This window comes from Pinus tabuliformis, chromosome 8 (genome assembly GCF_031772625.1).
Source record: "Pinus tabuliformis cultivar Carrire ecotype Pingquan chromosome 8, CPIR1, whole genome shotgun sequence".
NCBI classification, from domain to species: domain Eukaryota; kingdom Viridiplantae; phylum Streptophyta; class Pinopsida; order Pinales; family Pinaceae; genus Pinus; species Pinus tabuliformis.
The window spans coordinates 695,419,250-695,434,611 of record NC_142294.1 but is presented as its reverse complement, the minus strand read 5'-3'; the positions used below and the strand labels follow the sequence as shown (position 1 = coordinate 695,434,611).

Sequence of the window (15,362 nt, the reverse complement as noted above, 5' to 3'; positions counted from 1 at the left end):
TGGAGACACAATTTGGAAATTTTTTGGTGGATGGAATCCGGCCAACTTCGACTGGATTCCGGATGAAATTGTCGCCTCGTTAAAATGTCTCCTTCAATCCAAAATCCTGATTTTTGAAAATGGCCATGTTGTTTTATAACTAAAAAAATAAAAAAATAAAAATATTAGTGGGGGCGGACAGCCATGGCCCCACCTAAAAAATGATGTGGGGTGGGCGGCCATGACCCCAACACCCCAGGAACCACGCAACGAGAGCTATATTAGTGGGGGGCGTGGGCTGTCAACCCCGTTGCCCCTCCACCTCACCCACATAAAACAACAACCAGCGAGAAATGGGGGCAGCGGGCTAACAAGACCAGCGGACCCTCCCCCAAATAAAATATGTTGTTAATATATGTGGTAAAAGAGGAAGGGTGGGATTTGATCCCCCAACCCCTCATCAACAACTTTCCAAGTTTGCCACTGCGCCACAACTAATTTGTTGTTTAATCTTTCCACGATTTCATATTTAAACCTATTTGCTCAGTGTGCCAAGGGGGAGGAGTGCGCACGTAATTTGAGGCATGATATTTTGCAGGTGGCGGAACCATGAGCAGTGCAGAAAGAGGGGCGGAACCATGATTTGAGCAATTTCTCTAAGGGATCAGATTTTCACTTTGTCAAATTTTGACAAATTTTATATAGTTTCAACATTTCTCGACTCCACGAACGCAATGATGTTGTTCATTTCCCCATCAGAGTTCTACATTTTTTGGCCATTTTTCAATATGGAGGTATAAGACTATTTTTTTGTCACTAATGCTTGTACTTTTCTTTCTCATGCCACTTAATGAATGAAGGCCTCCCCATTGATCGAGTAGGGCCCAAAGACGTAGTACAAATTGGACGAACTCCGTTATCAAGTTTCTTGTCTTCTTTCCTGCTTTATGTGTTTCTCTTCTTCTCTCATGTGCACATTAAATTTATATGTCTAACCTACAACTTATGCATGTAATTCTTTAATACATTTATAAGCAAAAGATCTTGGATCACGTGGCTTTCCCATGTTGGTGTTGTGGTTACATTTGACATTGCAAAAAGTAAGGGTCAAAATAGGGGATGTTACAACCGTGGCTATAGACTGACCAACTGTTGAGAATATTGGAGCAGTAACATTACTATGTGGAAAGTCTCAGATCTACATATAATTGGTGATATTCAACAAAAAAGAAATAAGTGTTTAGTTATGCTTATATTTGTAGTTACTCTCTCTCTCTCTCTCTCTCTATATATATATATATATATATATGTCGTTCAAGTATTTATGTGTTATTCATAATATTATTATTGTTCTAGTCATGTTACATGCTACATTATATAGTAACATGTGTTTGGCATGTATAATAGCATGGTAAAGGGGTACCTTAATGGCATAATTAGACTTGGTTGAGTGACTAAGATAAATTATGAAATTGATATTAAAGAAATGACAAATTATATTGTGATTTTGCAATTGTATTGTATTAAAGACCAATGATATTACATTTTTGAAATTCAAATTTATAATTTATCATTATAAATTAACTATTATTAATTATATCTAATTATATCTATAATTAATTAAAAATTATCATAATTATTAAAATAAAAACCATTTGCTATAGTGCTTTTTCTCGTAGGAATATTGCAAGTATGTTCTAGGAAGAAGAAGGAAGAGTAGCTCTTATTTTTTATACATATCCATTGGTTACCCCTTTAGCATGTTTTAATACCAATTTACTACAAGTATGTTCTAGGAAGAAGAAGGAAGAGTCGCTCTTATTTTTTATACATATTCATTGGTTACCTTTTTAGCATGTTTTAATACCAATTTGTGTAGCCGCTTTTACAGTTGAATATTAAAATATATGACAAAGTTCAACAGATTTGACTCAAACTTGGTTGTTGTAAGGCTAGTTACTCAGTTCTAATTGTAGAGTTTTTCTAATAAATCAAGGGTAAAAATTTGAATTTTTATTAAATTTTGGATGAAAGTGATTGATTTTTAAAATATTAATAATTTATTTTTAATATAAAGGTTAAATATCAAAATAGTATACTAGATTTTCTTTTGGGAAATAAGTTATTTAACCAAACTAAATATTAAATTGGTGTCTGAGATCTTTGTTTGTGGAACAAGAATTTCACAAAGCCAAACACCAAATTAATATACAAAACTCTTTGTTTGTGTAACCAAAAAAACCAATATCTCCACTTTAATGTAGTGATTTGACTATTAAAATTTATAAAAATCTAAATTATACCTACTCAAGTCCTTATTAGTTGCAATTTTAAAAATGATTTTAACCATTTCACCTGCTCAAACTGTTATTGGTTCCGATATCGTGTTGTATATTAAAGAAGGATGTCTGCTTTCAGTATGAACATCCTACCGGTATGCAAAATACATTCACTGTGTTGTGTGTCAAAAATGGCGGTTTCATATAACAACTTTTCTTTAACAGGTGTGGCCAATGAGAAAGAGATTGAGATTGAGATGAGATGACAATAGGTGTATGAGATTGTCTAGCTCTGAACCGAAGTGTGTGGTCACCTTGGATCGATGACTTCCTGTTATATAAACAAAGACAACAACGGAGAAATGTGTATATCAGAATATGATTTAGAAAAGACCAGTTTGAGACGGTCTCACACCTATAAACATGTCAACTATGACCCATAAATTATTCAAAGGTATTGGGTATTACATACACCAGTCAGCTTCAATGCCATTGCCCTTCGGCTGTAAAAATATATTTGTTTTTGAAACGAGTCGGTATGGATTGATGGACTTGGGTTCACGTTTATACTGACAAATTGAATGACTTGGCCTTCCCACGCCATTGCATTGACTGGAATGACTCCACAGTTGACCAATTCTTGAGTTCTTTATTTACAAAATTCAAAGCTACGGTAGGTAGTCTTCTTTCATACACCAACACTATTAAAAGGATAGCCTCACCATGTCTGTATTCACAGAGAGGGTTCCTGTGCTTGAATTCAGGATTTGGGAATTGAGAAGACGATATTGTGGTTGACAGTATCAACCCTGATTGGGAATTGTTTTAAACTGCTGAAATTTCCTTTTTAAGGTTGTGGTGAATTTAGAAGCAATTCTCAGTCCTGTAAGAAGAATATGGCAGGAGGTGACAGTGGCAATGATCGTTCTCTAGAGCAAACTCCTACTTGGGCGGTAGCAGTTGTTTGTTTAGCGTTTGTGGTCATCTCTTTACTTCTTGAACATGGTATTCATTATGCTAGCAATGTAAGGTTTTGCTTAGGTCTCAACTGTGCACTTTTTAATTTAGTTGAATTGATCTTACTTCGGTTCAGTTCTGCATTCAGTTTGTTTTGACTGGTAGGAATTTTATAAATTTTGGCTTCTGTATTCACCAGCAAAGCACACTTTTAAAACCCAATATGAATGGCTTATATTCCATATGTCATCAGTGATTAGAAGTAGAACTATTGCTTTGGTTATTATAGGAAAGGGATGCTGATAGAGGAAGACATGATAAACAAATCTGCTGGATTACAATTTTTGAATTCTGCTTGCATCTGTACTAATAAAGCCCTTTTCTGTCATTATATTTACAGTGGCTCTCCAGAAGAAATAAAAAGGCTCTATATGAAGCGCTTGAAAAATTGAAAGCAGGTAATGGATAATCGAAACCACTCATACCCACCATGTTGCTTCTTGTGGTCTATCCCCCAAATACTCTGAATCTAATTTGCACAACAAATTTATGCTGTTTTAGATGGAACCTCCTTCTAAAATGGTTACATGGGTTGAACTTGACAATATCTGTTTTATGTATTTAACTGATCTACTTAGATTGCATTGGTAGCTTGTCTTGGATTTTCTAAATTGAATTTCAGCCTATAATTTCAGGCAACTACACTGATTTCTTTTAGCATCTGCTGGCTAGAATTTCTGAATATGTCCTCTGAGGAAATATTTTTGAAAATCGTCTTTTTGGGTTGCAGAGTTGATGCTTCTGGGTTTCATATCGCTTCTACTTACAGTTGGACAGAAACCCATTTCTATGATTTGTATACCCAAAAAAATAGCTTATATTATGCTTCCATGTAAGAAGGAAAATGATTCTAGCGATATAAAGGTGGAAGGCGATAATGACCAAGGAAAGGAGCGCATGCGAAAAATTCTATGGGAATCAATGTCTACTGAACAGGAGGTCCCATGGAGACGCGTCTTAGCTGCTTCTGAGGGTAGCGAACATTGTAGCTCCGCACATGTAGAGGCCAAACCCTTCTCTTAGTCTTAATGCGCATGGTTTCTTTATCGAGGTCCTATGATTCTTTGATTGATTTTCCTGCCGAGATCGAGTTGATTTAGACCATCTTGAAATTAGCTTCCCATACAAATTTCAAATATTTATTTTATGTTGGATTTTACTTGATAACTGTGCTGCTTTGTATTCAGGGTAAGTATCCTCTGGTTTCCCAAAGCGGCGTGCATCAACTCCACATCTTCATCTTTATGCTGGCCGTTCTCCATGTGTTATATAGTATCTTAACTGTGGCACTGGCAAGAGCAAAGGTAGGTGGAAGGGGAGATCAATTATTTTGTCCAATAATTTTCAGTTAAATTCTGCCTTGGGTTTTACTGTTTTGACCTCTGCATGCATTTATATCCTCTGTTAATACTGAGATCTACAAGTCCTCCTGATGCCTAGATGAGGCATTGGAAAGAGTGGGAAAGGGAATCACAAACTCTGGATTATGTGTTTTCAAATGGTGAGTTGAAGTTTTTTATTTCTTCTCCCTTAACTGGGTTGCTATGGAATCTTATTTACTCCATTCTCTGGAGACTCTTTAAGTTGAAAAGTAATAACTGGTTGGCAACCTGCAAATTTTAATTGGGATATACTGTGTTAGTTATAGGCCAATTGGTCTTATTTCAAGTAGTTTGGTAAACCGTTTATTTCCCAATTATGTGTGTTCAAGTCTCTAGAAACATGTTGTAAGTTGTAACTGGCCTGTTTATGATATTTATGAAAGAGTTGTATTTACTGATTCTCCAAAAAAATCGTGTTTAATTAAAAAAATGTATTTAAGCTGGCTGATTGAGTAATGTTTTTAAATATAAAAGATTGAAAGGACCCAGAATGAATCTTTTGGGTTGGGTAACTTTTTGAGCGTGTTAAGAAAACTGTATATTGAGGCAATTGCTTGCTTTATTGGTCCAAACAGATCCTGCAAGATTCAGATTAACCCAAGAAACCTCATTTGTAAAGCGTCATATGCCTCTATCGAGCCGAATACCGATTCTGAAATGGATGGTAAGTATTTCATACTTGCAAATGATCTATGGATATATCTGAGTTTGATCTTGGCATGTTAACTGAGAAATATCCAGTTCTGGTTTAACATTAATTTTCCCTGGATTTGCAGGTATGCTTCTTTCGACAACTCTTTTCGTCAGTGACAAAAGTTGATTACCTGACCTTGCGCCATGGCTTCATTGTTGTAAGCCTGGATAAATTTAAATCATCTTTTCCATTTCATCTTTGTTATATCAGCACCCATATCATTTGTGTAAAGGAATCTGACTAGTACTATAATTTTATTTATTTATTTATTGGAACTGTATAGGCTCACTTGACCCCAAATAGCAAGTTCGATTTTCATAAATATATCAAGAGGTCATTGGATGATGACTTCAAGAGGGTGGTTGGAATCAGGTTAGTAAAGATTTCCCTGTTCACAAAAACTTTTGTCCTCAGAAATAATATTAGGTTTCCTTCTTGGGCCTTGCTATGTCAACTTCTTAGAATGTTTTGAAAATCCCCTTGAATTTTACCTAAACAGAGGCGTTTTGATTCATTATCTGCAGTCCTTCCTTGTGGGCTTTTGCTGTGATTTTTTTGCTTCTTAATGTGTATGGTAAGTCTTCAAGACTCATCTCTCCCGCCAAAGACATAATTTTGCATATTCATAAAGCAGTTTTCGCTTCTGTTCAATTAATATTTTCTTTTGGATTGGATGTGTTTCTCTGAGCAGGATGGTATGCGTACTTTTGGCTCTCTTTTGTTCCCGTAGCTGTAAGTAAACAAAAGTCTTAGACTAATAGGATTGTCTTATTGATTATGTGAGTTAATGCCCTGGAAAGTTTCTTGATTGAATTCTTCGGGCTTATTGCCATTCGATCTTGAAAATGCGCAGACGGTTTTGTTGGTCGGCACAAAGCTACAAGTTATAATAACAGAGATGGCCTTAGAAATTCAAGAGAGGCATGCTGTAGTTCAAGGAACTCCCATAGTGCAGCCAGCAGATGAACTTTTTTGGTTCAATCGTCCTAAGCTTGTTCTTTTCTCGATCCATTTCACTCTGTTCCAGGTATCAAAATGCTTTTCACACCAATGCCTCATTGACAAATTCTATTTCTGAATCCTGTTTACTGAATATTCATGGAAATGCCAATGGTTTGATGGTTAGCAAACTTACCTTATGTTCTGCAGAATGCTTTCCAGCTTGCTTTCTTCTTGTGGATATGGGTAAGCACTATGTTCCTTTAGTAAAGAATGAACGTTTGCATGTAGAATCATTGAATTTACTATTATAACAATGGTAACATATTGCAGTGCTAGATGTTTTAAATCAATTTTAGTTTACACAGCTAAAAAGTTTCAATTCTGATCCCTCTGTGCACCTTATTTAAATTTGACTTCATTCTTGCAGTACGAATTTGGCCTGAGATCTTGTTTTCATGAGAGGTTTACTTTCATCATAGTAAGAGTTATCACGGGGTAAGTATGCAACATATAGGCTAGTGTGCTAATTTATATTTTTTTGGGTAGGAAGGAAATTTATCTTTCCTTACCTGTAAAGGACATTCTAACTTCCAAGCAAACTTCATCATTTTAACTATTTGTTTTTTATTTATTTAATATCATTATCTCTTCTTTGCCTTAGCACTAGTTGATTGTTTTGCAGCTTTAATGTGTGTAAGGAGAATATTGAGAATGACCTTATTATGCATCTGATAAGGATTACCTTGGGTTGCTTGTGTTTGTCTAGGGTTGCTGTGCAGTTTCTATGTAGTTACATCACACTTCCACTTTATGCCCTTGTGACACAGGTCAGTCTACTCCATGTTCATTGAAAATACAATCAGTTTAGGTGTTTGACAGGATCGATTGAACTTGAGAAAATGCTGGCTTATATAATTACAAAAAAGGAGAATTACATCGTCCAAGTATTCACTTAGTGTATTCATCTGGTTTATTTTGTACAGAAATAGATTAATCAAACCCTATATTGTGATATTAAATTAAAATATCTTACTTGTACTGATAAAATTAGATATAAGGTGTCACTTGATAATGCATTAATATAGTTGTTTAATGAGACCACTTTTGATTTTTTTTGGGTTGATTTTGCCCAAAATCTGAGTAGAAATTGTTAAAACCATAGTTTCTGATTAGAAATAGAGGAAATTTTAGCTTTAAGTTGTTGAATTTGCACAATCCAAATGTTTAAGGGATTTTTCAGGACATTGAATCCATTTTTATACTCAAAAATACAATTTAAACAATGAAACATTGTGATCTCACCAAAAATTGTGTTATCAGATTTCGGTGAAACGGTTAAAAAATGACCTCGTTTAAAAAATAGTTAAACTCATAGTATACAAATTTATCAGGAGATAGAAAACAGTGGAGTTTACTTTTTCTTTTCTGTACAACAGTTATCTCTCTATTGAGAGCTTCAGGTAAAGCCTCAGAGGATTTTCGAATGAAAAGTATGACCACTCTAAAACATGCTTCCTTTTGTTTGTTCAATTAAATTTTTTTGCAGTGTGGAGCCTTCAGAAAAGCAGAGAAATAGAAATGATGATTTTTCTTTAAATCATTTTAATTTTATTTCTTGATATAACCCTGTTTGTTGATAGATAGAGAACATCCATTTTACCCTGTTTGTTGATAGATAGAGAACATCCATTTTTGGGGCAAATTTTGTTTTTCCAGTATGTACAAATGTTTTAGTGAACTTTTGGATTGTTCAAAAACACTCTGTTCTGGTTAAGTATCATGTATGAAGGAAAGTGCTCTTAAATATGATGGGATATTTTTATGCAGATGGGATCTCACATGAAGAAGGCAATATTTGAAGAACAGACAGCCAATGCTTTGAACAGATGGCAGCAAAATGCTAAGAAAAAAACAAAACGAGATGAAAAGTCAAAGCATTCTTCCCCTCTTTTCACAAGGAGATCAACCTTTGTTTCAGGATTTCAAAGTGGAGAAACAACTCCAATCCATGGATCTTCTCCATTGCATTTGCTCCGAAGATACAAAACAGCAGGAGACATGGAAACTGCAGATGCCTCTGAGAGATATGACCACTCAGAATCCAGCGCATCAGATTCGGAAATTGATGCATCTTCTTCTTATCCTCCCCAGCATAATCAACCTGTTTTGGTTACCGAGGCCCTTGAGGATATAGAGACTACAGAATATCCCAGTTCAAAATATGCACACACAAATGATGACAAATTTTCTTTTCCCAGAATATAAATGTTCCATCCACATCATACAAAAGCCTGGTTCAAAGCCAATTTATATCTAAATTTGACTTATCTTCCATGGTAAAGTTTATCTTCATTTAAGCCGCAGAGAGAAGTGGCCCCATAACAAATAGGGAACCAAAAAGGCATCTGCACATTCTACCTACATTTCTTTTCATTGAAAAAATAGCTTTCACTAAAATCAACTGTTCAAATATTTTTAAAGGAGGAGTCACTTGCTTCTTCTCCTCTCCATTCTGTCAAATTCAGCTAGCACCAGTGCCATGATGGAAAGCCTTGCCATCGAACTCTATGGGAAAGTATTGGGAAAGACAACACAGCAGGCCCTGCTACGGATGAAGCAGAATGACATATTCCTTAAACTTGCTCTTACCATCACGGGATCTTACCATCACAGGATCTGAAAGTCTCTGGAGTTTCAACCTGGTAATGGCGGTCGGCAGCCGATTATACCAGGAGTCAGATGAAAAGCCTCCGGAACCCCAACCTCATAACGATGGTTACGGGCAGGTTCTTCATGACCTAGAACTCAGTGCTGATGGGTAGTGATTGACCCCGACTGGGGATGGATTTGTGCTGACTCTTGCCCAGTTTATGTATCTGCTTTACTGTACTGTGTGCCTACTCACAGGTTTTTAAGTGCTACAAACACAGGTTTTTAAGTGGTTATATATTAATATTTTTTTTATAAAATATATGTTTTTCAAAATAATTTATAAGGTGCAGGTTAATTGGTTGGTTTATTAAATATATGTTTTTCGAAATAATTTATAAAGTGCAGATTAATTGGTTTGTCTGATTTAAGTTTCAAATTCAAATTTTATAGAATTTTTTTTTAACAGAAGAATTAAATTATCTATAAACATCCAAACTTGACCTAGCTTAACCTATAATTCCAGCCTAGGTTTCCCATAATTTGAAAAACAATTATCTGAAATAATATGATAAACTGTTTTAACAAAACTATAGGCTTGAATGGGAAAACAGTCACTGTGTACGGTTAGGTAAATTATATAGGTTGTGAAAACTAAATCCAGTTTGGATGTTTTTTACCATTAATTTCCATTCTCAGTTTTTCTTTATAATATTTTGATGGGAATTAAATTTATATAATTAATTAATTTCTATTTTATAAAGTAAATTGATAATTAATTATTTATCAAAATAAAAATATGAGTAATTTAAGAATATGTATTTTTTTGAGAGGTTATATGTTTTAATTTAAAATGAAAAACATTTACATTTTTATAGACTTTTGTAACCAAATTTTACTTAAAAGGAGGATACTTTATTTCACAAACCAAAGAGTCTCATACACCAATTTAATAACTGACTTAACCATAATTTTAAAATTAAATTATGATTATTATAATTACAAAACATTATAATATCTCTAAATCAAAATAAAAAAAGAAGTATATATATATATATATATATATATATATTTCAAATGAATGCAAAAATTATATATATATTTTAAATTTAAAAATAATTTTTCCAAAAAAGAAACTTGTAAATTTATTTATGGGAACGTGCTATGTTAAAAACATTAGTTAGGATGAACATTTAATGCCTCACAACGGATCATAAAAATGACCAAAAGGCCAACAAGTGAGCAAAGCACGTAGGCCTGCCAAGAAGCCCCTAAGGGCGCATTGGGAAAAAACCAGAAACCTCAGCAAGAAAAACTAATTGGATCTCAAACAAAAACTTGGGCACACACTGCCTAGATAACTCCAAAAAAAACCCACAGACCCTGCAGCACCGAGAAGAGGCCAAGCACACAGGCCCGACAAAACCTAAAAAGGACAACAAAGTTGAAACCCTCAGCAAATGAAACTCGGGCATAGGCCCCCAGTGAGCCCAAGAAACTCCACAGAAACTGTGGCAAAAAAAGTCAGGCAGACGACAAACAAAATGCAGCATCTACGACAACAACAACCATGATAAACCTGGCCAAAATGTCTTAAAACCACAACGAACTTGCACCTGCAAACATCCACCGCAACTACAACACTAAAACGAGACACGAAACTGGGAAAAAGGACAAACATGAAGCTGTCACACCCCAACCCCCTTAACTCCCCTTGTAACCAGCCAATAGCAGTAAAAAGAGATGTTCGAGACTGGGAAAAAAATGACGACAAAGGGTTCGCCACTCCCTAGCGCCCTTAACTCCCTTCGCAACAAGGCACAATAGAAACATCGATGGCTGCGAAAAATGACCAGGGAACAGGCAAAGAATCATAGCGATGATGAACCATAGCAGTTGTGGTGACGTCTAAACTAGAGCATGAAAGATCAGAGGGCAACGTCGACAATGGTTCCTGCCGTCAAGCCCCCTCCATTAAATTTAAAACTAGCAATTGCCCCTAAAGGTGCAAAGATACAATGAAGTAAAAAAAGATTTGGGAATATCATCTTGAAAAACTCAATCACTAAATAAGAAGTCTCTTATTTCTAATAGAATATATATTAGATAATGATTATTTGAATTTTTAATTTCATTTTTGCCATTCATTAAACCTACTTAATCTTTCTTTGTCCTTGTATTATTCAAGTTTGATGGTTCCACTTTTGTTAATAGGAGAAGCAAAATGCCAAATCTCCTTGTACTATCCAAATTTGATAGTTCCACTTTTGTTAATAAGAGAAGCAAAATGCCAAAATCTTTCTTTGTCCTTATACAATTCAAGTTTGATAGTTTCACTTTTATTGATAGGAGTAGCAAAATGTCAAATCTCCTTCTACTATCCAAGTTTGATAGTTACACTTTTATTAATAAGAAAAGCAAAATACCAAATATTGAATGAACCTTTACTAGAAAAGAGTCAACACTATTGATATATTTAAAAAAATAACTAATGATATGATCTTATTAATTAGATTGTGACTAAAATAGTATTATAGTTTATTATGTGACATTATTATAACCTAATGCTTAACACAACTTTTGGAACTTTTATCTTAAAAAAATAATACCAAATGACTTATAAATATATAATCTTTTATAATAAGAATTTTTTTTCAAAATTTAAATAAATATATAATTTATTTTAAACTTGAATAATTTTAAAAATAATCTTAAATCTGAAATTTTACTATTAAAACAAAAATTATAATTATAATAAAATTCGTAAGAGGAAAAATAATTTATTATTTTACGCAAAATTTTACATAAAAATAATTAAAATAACATGAATTATCTACTCTACTTAATTAATCACTTGGCCCCGTTGAAGTAACCCATAACTGCCATGTCACTATTTACCTACACCAAGCCAACTAATACAAGGTAACGGAAGACCTGGAATTAACCCTATGTTTTTCCCTTACCATTAAACTTCAAATAGTATGATAAACCGGGAAGAAAAATTACTTGAAATAATACGATAAACCAGAGTCATTGTATATTGTTATGTAAATGCGTTAAATATATGTTTATAGCCCATGATAAACCAGAGTAATGCTGTAATGTTAGGTAAATTATATAATAATATTAAAATTTAATGCATTAAATCTATGTTTAGGCCGATAGGCCTTCTTATGCATCAACACAGTGGTCAACACTTTTATTTTCCTATTGACATCTGGCATGGTTTCCTGCTCGACATCTGGCTATAGTCCTGCTTGACATCTGTGCACAGATTTTACGTCACCTTTCTACTCCCCACTTAACATCTGTGCACACCAGTTTCACTGAACATTGTGTGAACCATATAAATGGCAACAATTGATTTGCAACATGGTTAAAAAATATTCCAAAAGAGCCCAGCTCTAGTAGCGTCATCACAGAGAGCTTGTGGATTGGATGGTACTTGAGGTTTACTAATTTGGACAAATTCGCCTTAGGAAAATCTCAGAGATATTGAAATAAACAGTGAGAATGGATAAAAAAGGAAACATCGTTTACTGTGTAGCTCTAGTAGCGTCATCACAGAGAGCTTGTGGATTGGATGGTACTTGAGGTTTACTAATTTGGACAAATTCGCCTTAGGAAAATCTCAGAGATATAGAAATAAACAGTGAGAATGGATAAAAAAGGAAACATCGTTTACTGTGTAGTATGCATTTAGTATGCAAACTATGAACACGCATAAAATAGTAAAATGAGTTTGCTGTATTGTATGCAATTTAGAATGGCAAAGATGGAAAACGCATATAAAAATCTACAGCGGCTGCTGCTTCCTTGGTTGTTTGGTGGTGCTCCATTCGAAGGGAGATAAAGCTGGATATTTTCTGCAATTGGCTAAAACACACATCCTTCTATGCCGCTATGAGATTTTATATATGTTACTCTTATGCTTGTTCTCCTGCACTACACGGTTTCAATTTCGAAGTATATGAATAGCTAAAAATCCATGGAAGGGCAATTTAGATTTCACATCCGCATGGGGTCTGCTCTGTTCATGGCCATCCTATTGCTTTCTGTGTCAGATACGTTTTATGTAAATGGAAAAAAAGTAGCTGATACAGAGCAGTTAGGATTTAGAGCAGATCTGATGCATGTAGATTCGCTGATGTCCCCATTTAGTCCGGGGAATATCAGTTACGTTGAGCAACTGATTTGCAGCATGGTCAAAAAATATTCCAAAAGAGCCCAGCTCCAGTAGCGTCATCACAGAGAGCTTGTGGATTGGATGGTACTTGAGGTTTACTAATTTGGACAAATTCACCTTAGGAAAATCTTAGAGATATATAAATAAACAGTGAGAACGGATAAAAAAGGAAACAATGTTCACTGTGTAGTATGCATTTACTATGCAAACTATGAACACGCATAAAATAATAAAACGAGTTTGCTGTATAGTATGCAATTTAGAATGGCAAAGATGGAAAACACATATAAAAATCTACAGCGGCTGCTATTTCCTTGGTTGTTTGGTGGTGCTCCATGCGAAGGGAGATAAAGCTGGATATTTTCTGCAACTGGCTAAAACACACATCCTTCTATGCTGCTATGAGATTTTATATATGTTACTTTTATGCTTGTTCTCCTACACTACACGGTTCCAATTCCGAAGTATATGAATAGCTAAAAATCCATGGAAGGGCAATTAGATTTCACATCCGCATGGGGTTTGCTCTGTTCATGGCCATCCTATTGCTTTCTGTGTCAGATATGTTTTATGTAAATGGAAAAAAAGTAGCTGATACAGAGCAGTTAGGATTCAGAGCAGATCTGGTGCATGTAGATTTGCTGATGTCCCCATTTAGTCCGGGGAATATCAGTTACGTTGAGCACATCCAAAGGGAAATCTATCGAAGCAGGCAATTGGTGCAAAGAGCGGGTGGAGCGCTTGTAATTAGAGGGAACAGAGAATTCCTCTTGAAATTGGCAATAGGTACGCCAACTTTACCCTATTATGCGATTCTTGATATTGGAAGCGACCTGATATGGACGCAGTGCCAACCCTGCGTTGATTGCTATAAACAGCGGACTCCAATCTTCAATCCGAAGCATTCTTCCACATACATCAAGCTTCCATGCCAAAACGCGCTTTGCAAGTTGGATCCATATTCTTTTTCTTGCGGAGTTGCAGGTTGTGAATTCGATTACAACTATGCCGATTACTCAACGACATCGGGGAATCTCTCATACGAGACATTCACATTTGCTACTTCCAAATCTGGACAGAATCAATCAATCCCGCATATTGCCTTTGGATGCAGTACTAGCAGTGAAGGCAACACCTTCACACAAGCAGCCGAGATTGTGGGCTTTGGACGAGGTCTCGTGTCGTTAATTTCACAACTCCCTCCATCAACACCCAAGAGGTTTTCGTACTGTCGGCCTTCTTATGTATCAACACAGTCGGCAACACTTTCATTCTCCTATTGACATCTAGCCTGGTTTCCTACTCGACATCTGGCTATAGTCCGGCTTGACATCTATGCACAGATTTTACGTCACCTTTCTACTCCCCACTTGACATCTGTGCACACCAGTTTTACTAAACAATGTGTGAACCATATAAATGGCAACAACTGATTTGTGGCATGGTCAAAAAATATTCCAAAAGAGCCCAGCTTTAGTAGCGTCATCACAGAGAGCTTGTGGATTGGATGGTACTTGAGGTTTACTAATTTGGACAAATTCGCCTTAGGAAAATCTCAAAGATATAGAAATAAATAGTGAGAACGGATAAAAAAGGAAACAATGTTTACTGTGTAGAATGCATTTAGTATGCAAACTATGAACACGCATAAAATAGTAAAATGTGTTTGCTGTATAGTATGCAATTTAGAATGGCAAAGATGGAAAAGACATATAAAAATCTACAGTGGCTGTTGTTTCCTTGGTTGTTTGGTGGTGCTCCATGCGAAGGGAGATAAAGCTGGATATTTTCTGCAACTGGCTAAAACACACATCCTTCTATGCCGCTATGAGATTTTATATATGTTACTCTTATGCTTGTTCTCCTGCACTACACGGTTTCAATTCCGAAGTATATGAATAGCTAAAAATCCATGGAAGGGCAATTAGATTTCACATCCGCATGGGGTCTGCTCTGTTCATGGCCATCCTATTGCTTTCTGTGTTAGATACGTTTTATGTAAATGGAAAAAAGTAGCTGATACAGAGCAGTTAGGATTCAGAGCAGATCTGGTGCATGTAGATTCGCTGATGTCCCCATTTAGTCCGGGGAATATCAGTTACGCTGAGCGCATCCAAAGGGCAATCTATCGAAGCAGGCAATTGGTGCAGAGAGTGGGTGGAGCGCCTGTAATTAGAGGGAACAGAGAATTCCTCTTGAAACTGGCAATAGGTATGCCAGCTTTACCCTATTAT

At 35.4% G+C, this 15,362-nt stretch overlaps 1 protein-coding gene across 2 annotated transcripts in view; it reads left to right on the top strand.

Annotated features, from left to right (window-relative positions):
* Positions 1–8,665, top strand: part of LOC149237515 (MLO-like protein 9) — a 67,790-nt gene extending 59,125 nt beyond the window's left edge. Inside the window, exons 15-28 of one of the 2 annotated variants that reach the window (XM_089372669.1) lie at positions 3,616–3,673; positions 4,006–4,274; positions 4,463–4,579; positions 4,716–4,776; positions 5,233–5,321; positions 5,434–5,508; positions 5,635–5,723; positions 5,876–5,925; positions 6,043–6,083; positions 6,205–6,378; positions 6,501–6,536; positions 6,721–6,788; positions 7,060–7,120; positions 8,121–8,665. In XM_089372669.1, the coding sequence (XP_089228795.1) occupies positions 3,616–3,673; positions 4,006–4,274; positions 4,463–4,579; positions 4,716–4,776; positions 5,233–5,321; positions 5,434–5,508; positions 5,635–5,723; positions 5,876–5,925; positions 6,043–6,083; positions 6,205–6,378; positions 6,501–6,536; positions 6,721–6,788; positions 7,060–7,120; positions 8,121–8,558 (1,626 nt within the window). In that variant the 3' untranslated portion in view covers positions 8,559–8,665. The remainder of the gene's footprint in view (positions 1–3,615; positions 3,674–4,005; positions 4,275–4,462; positions 4,580–4,715; positions 4,777–5,232; positions 5,322–5,433; positions 5,509–5,634; positions 5,724–5,875; positions 5,926–6,042; positions 6,084–6,204; positions 6,379–6,500; positions 6,537–6,720; positions 6,789–7,059; positions 7,121–8,120) is intronic. The other variant, XM_089372670.1, reaches the window with a different exon arrangement.
* Positions 8,666–15,362: the final 6,697 nt, after the last annotated feature.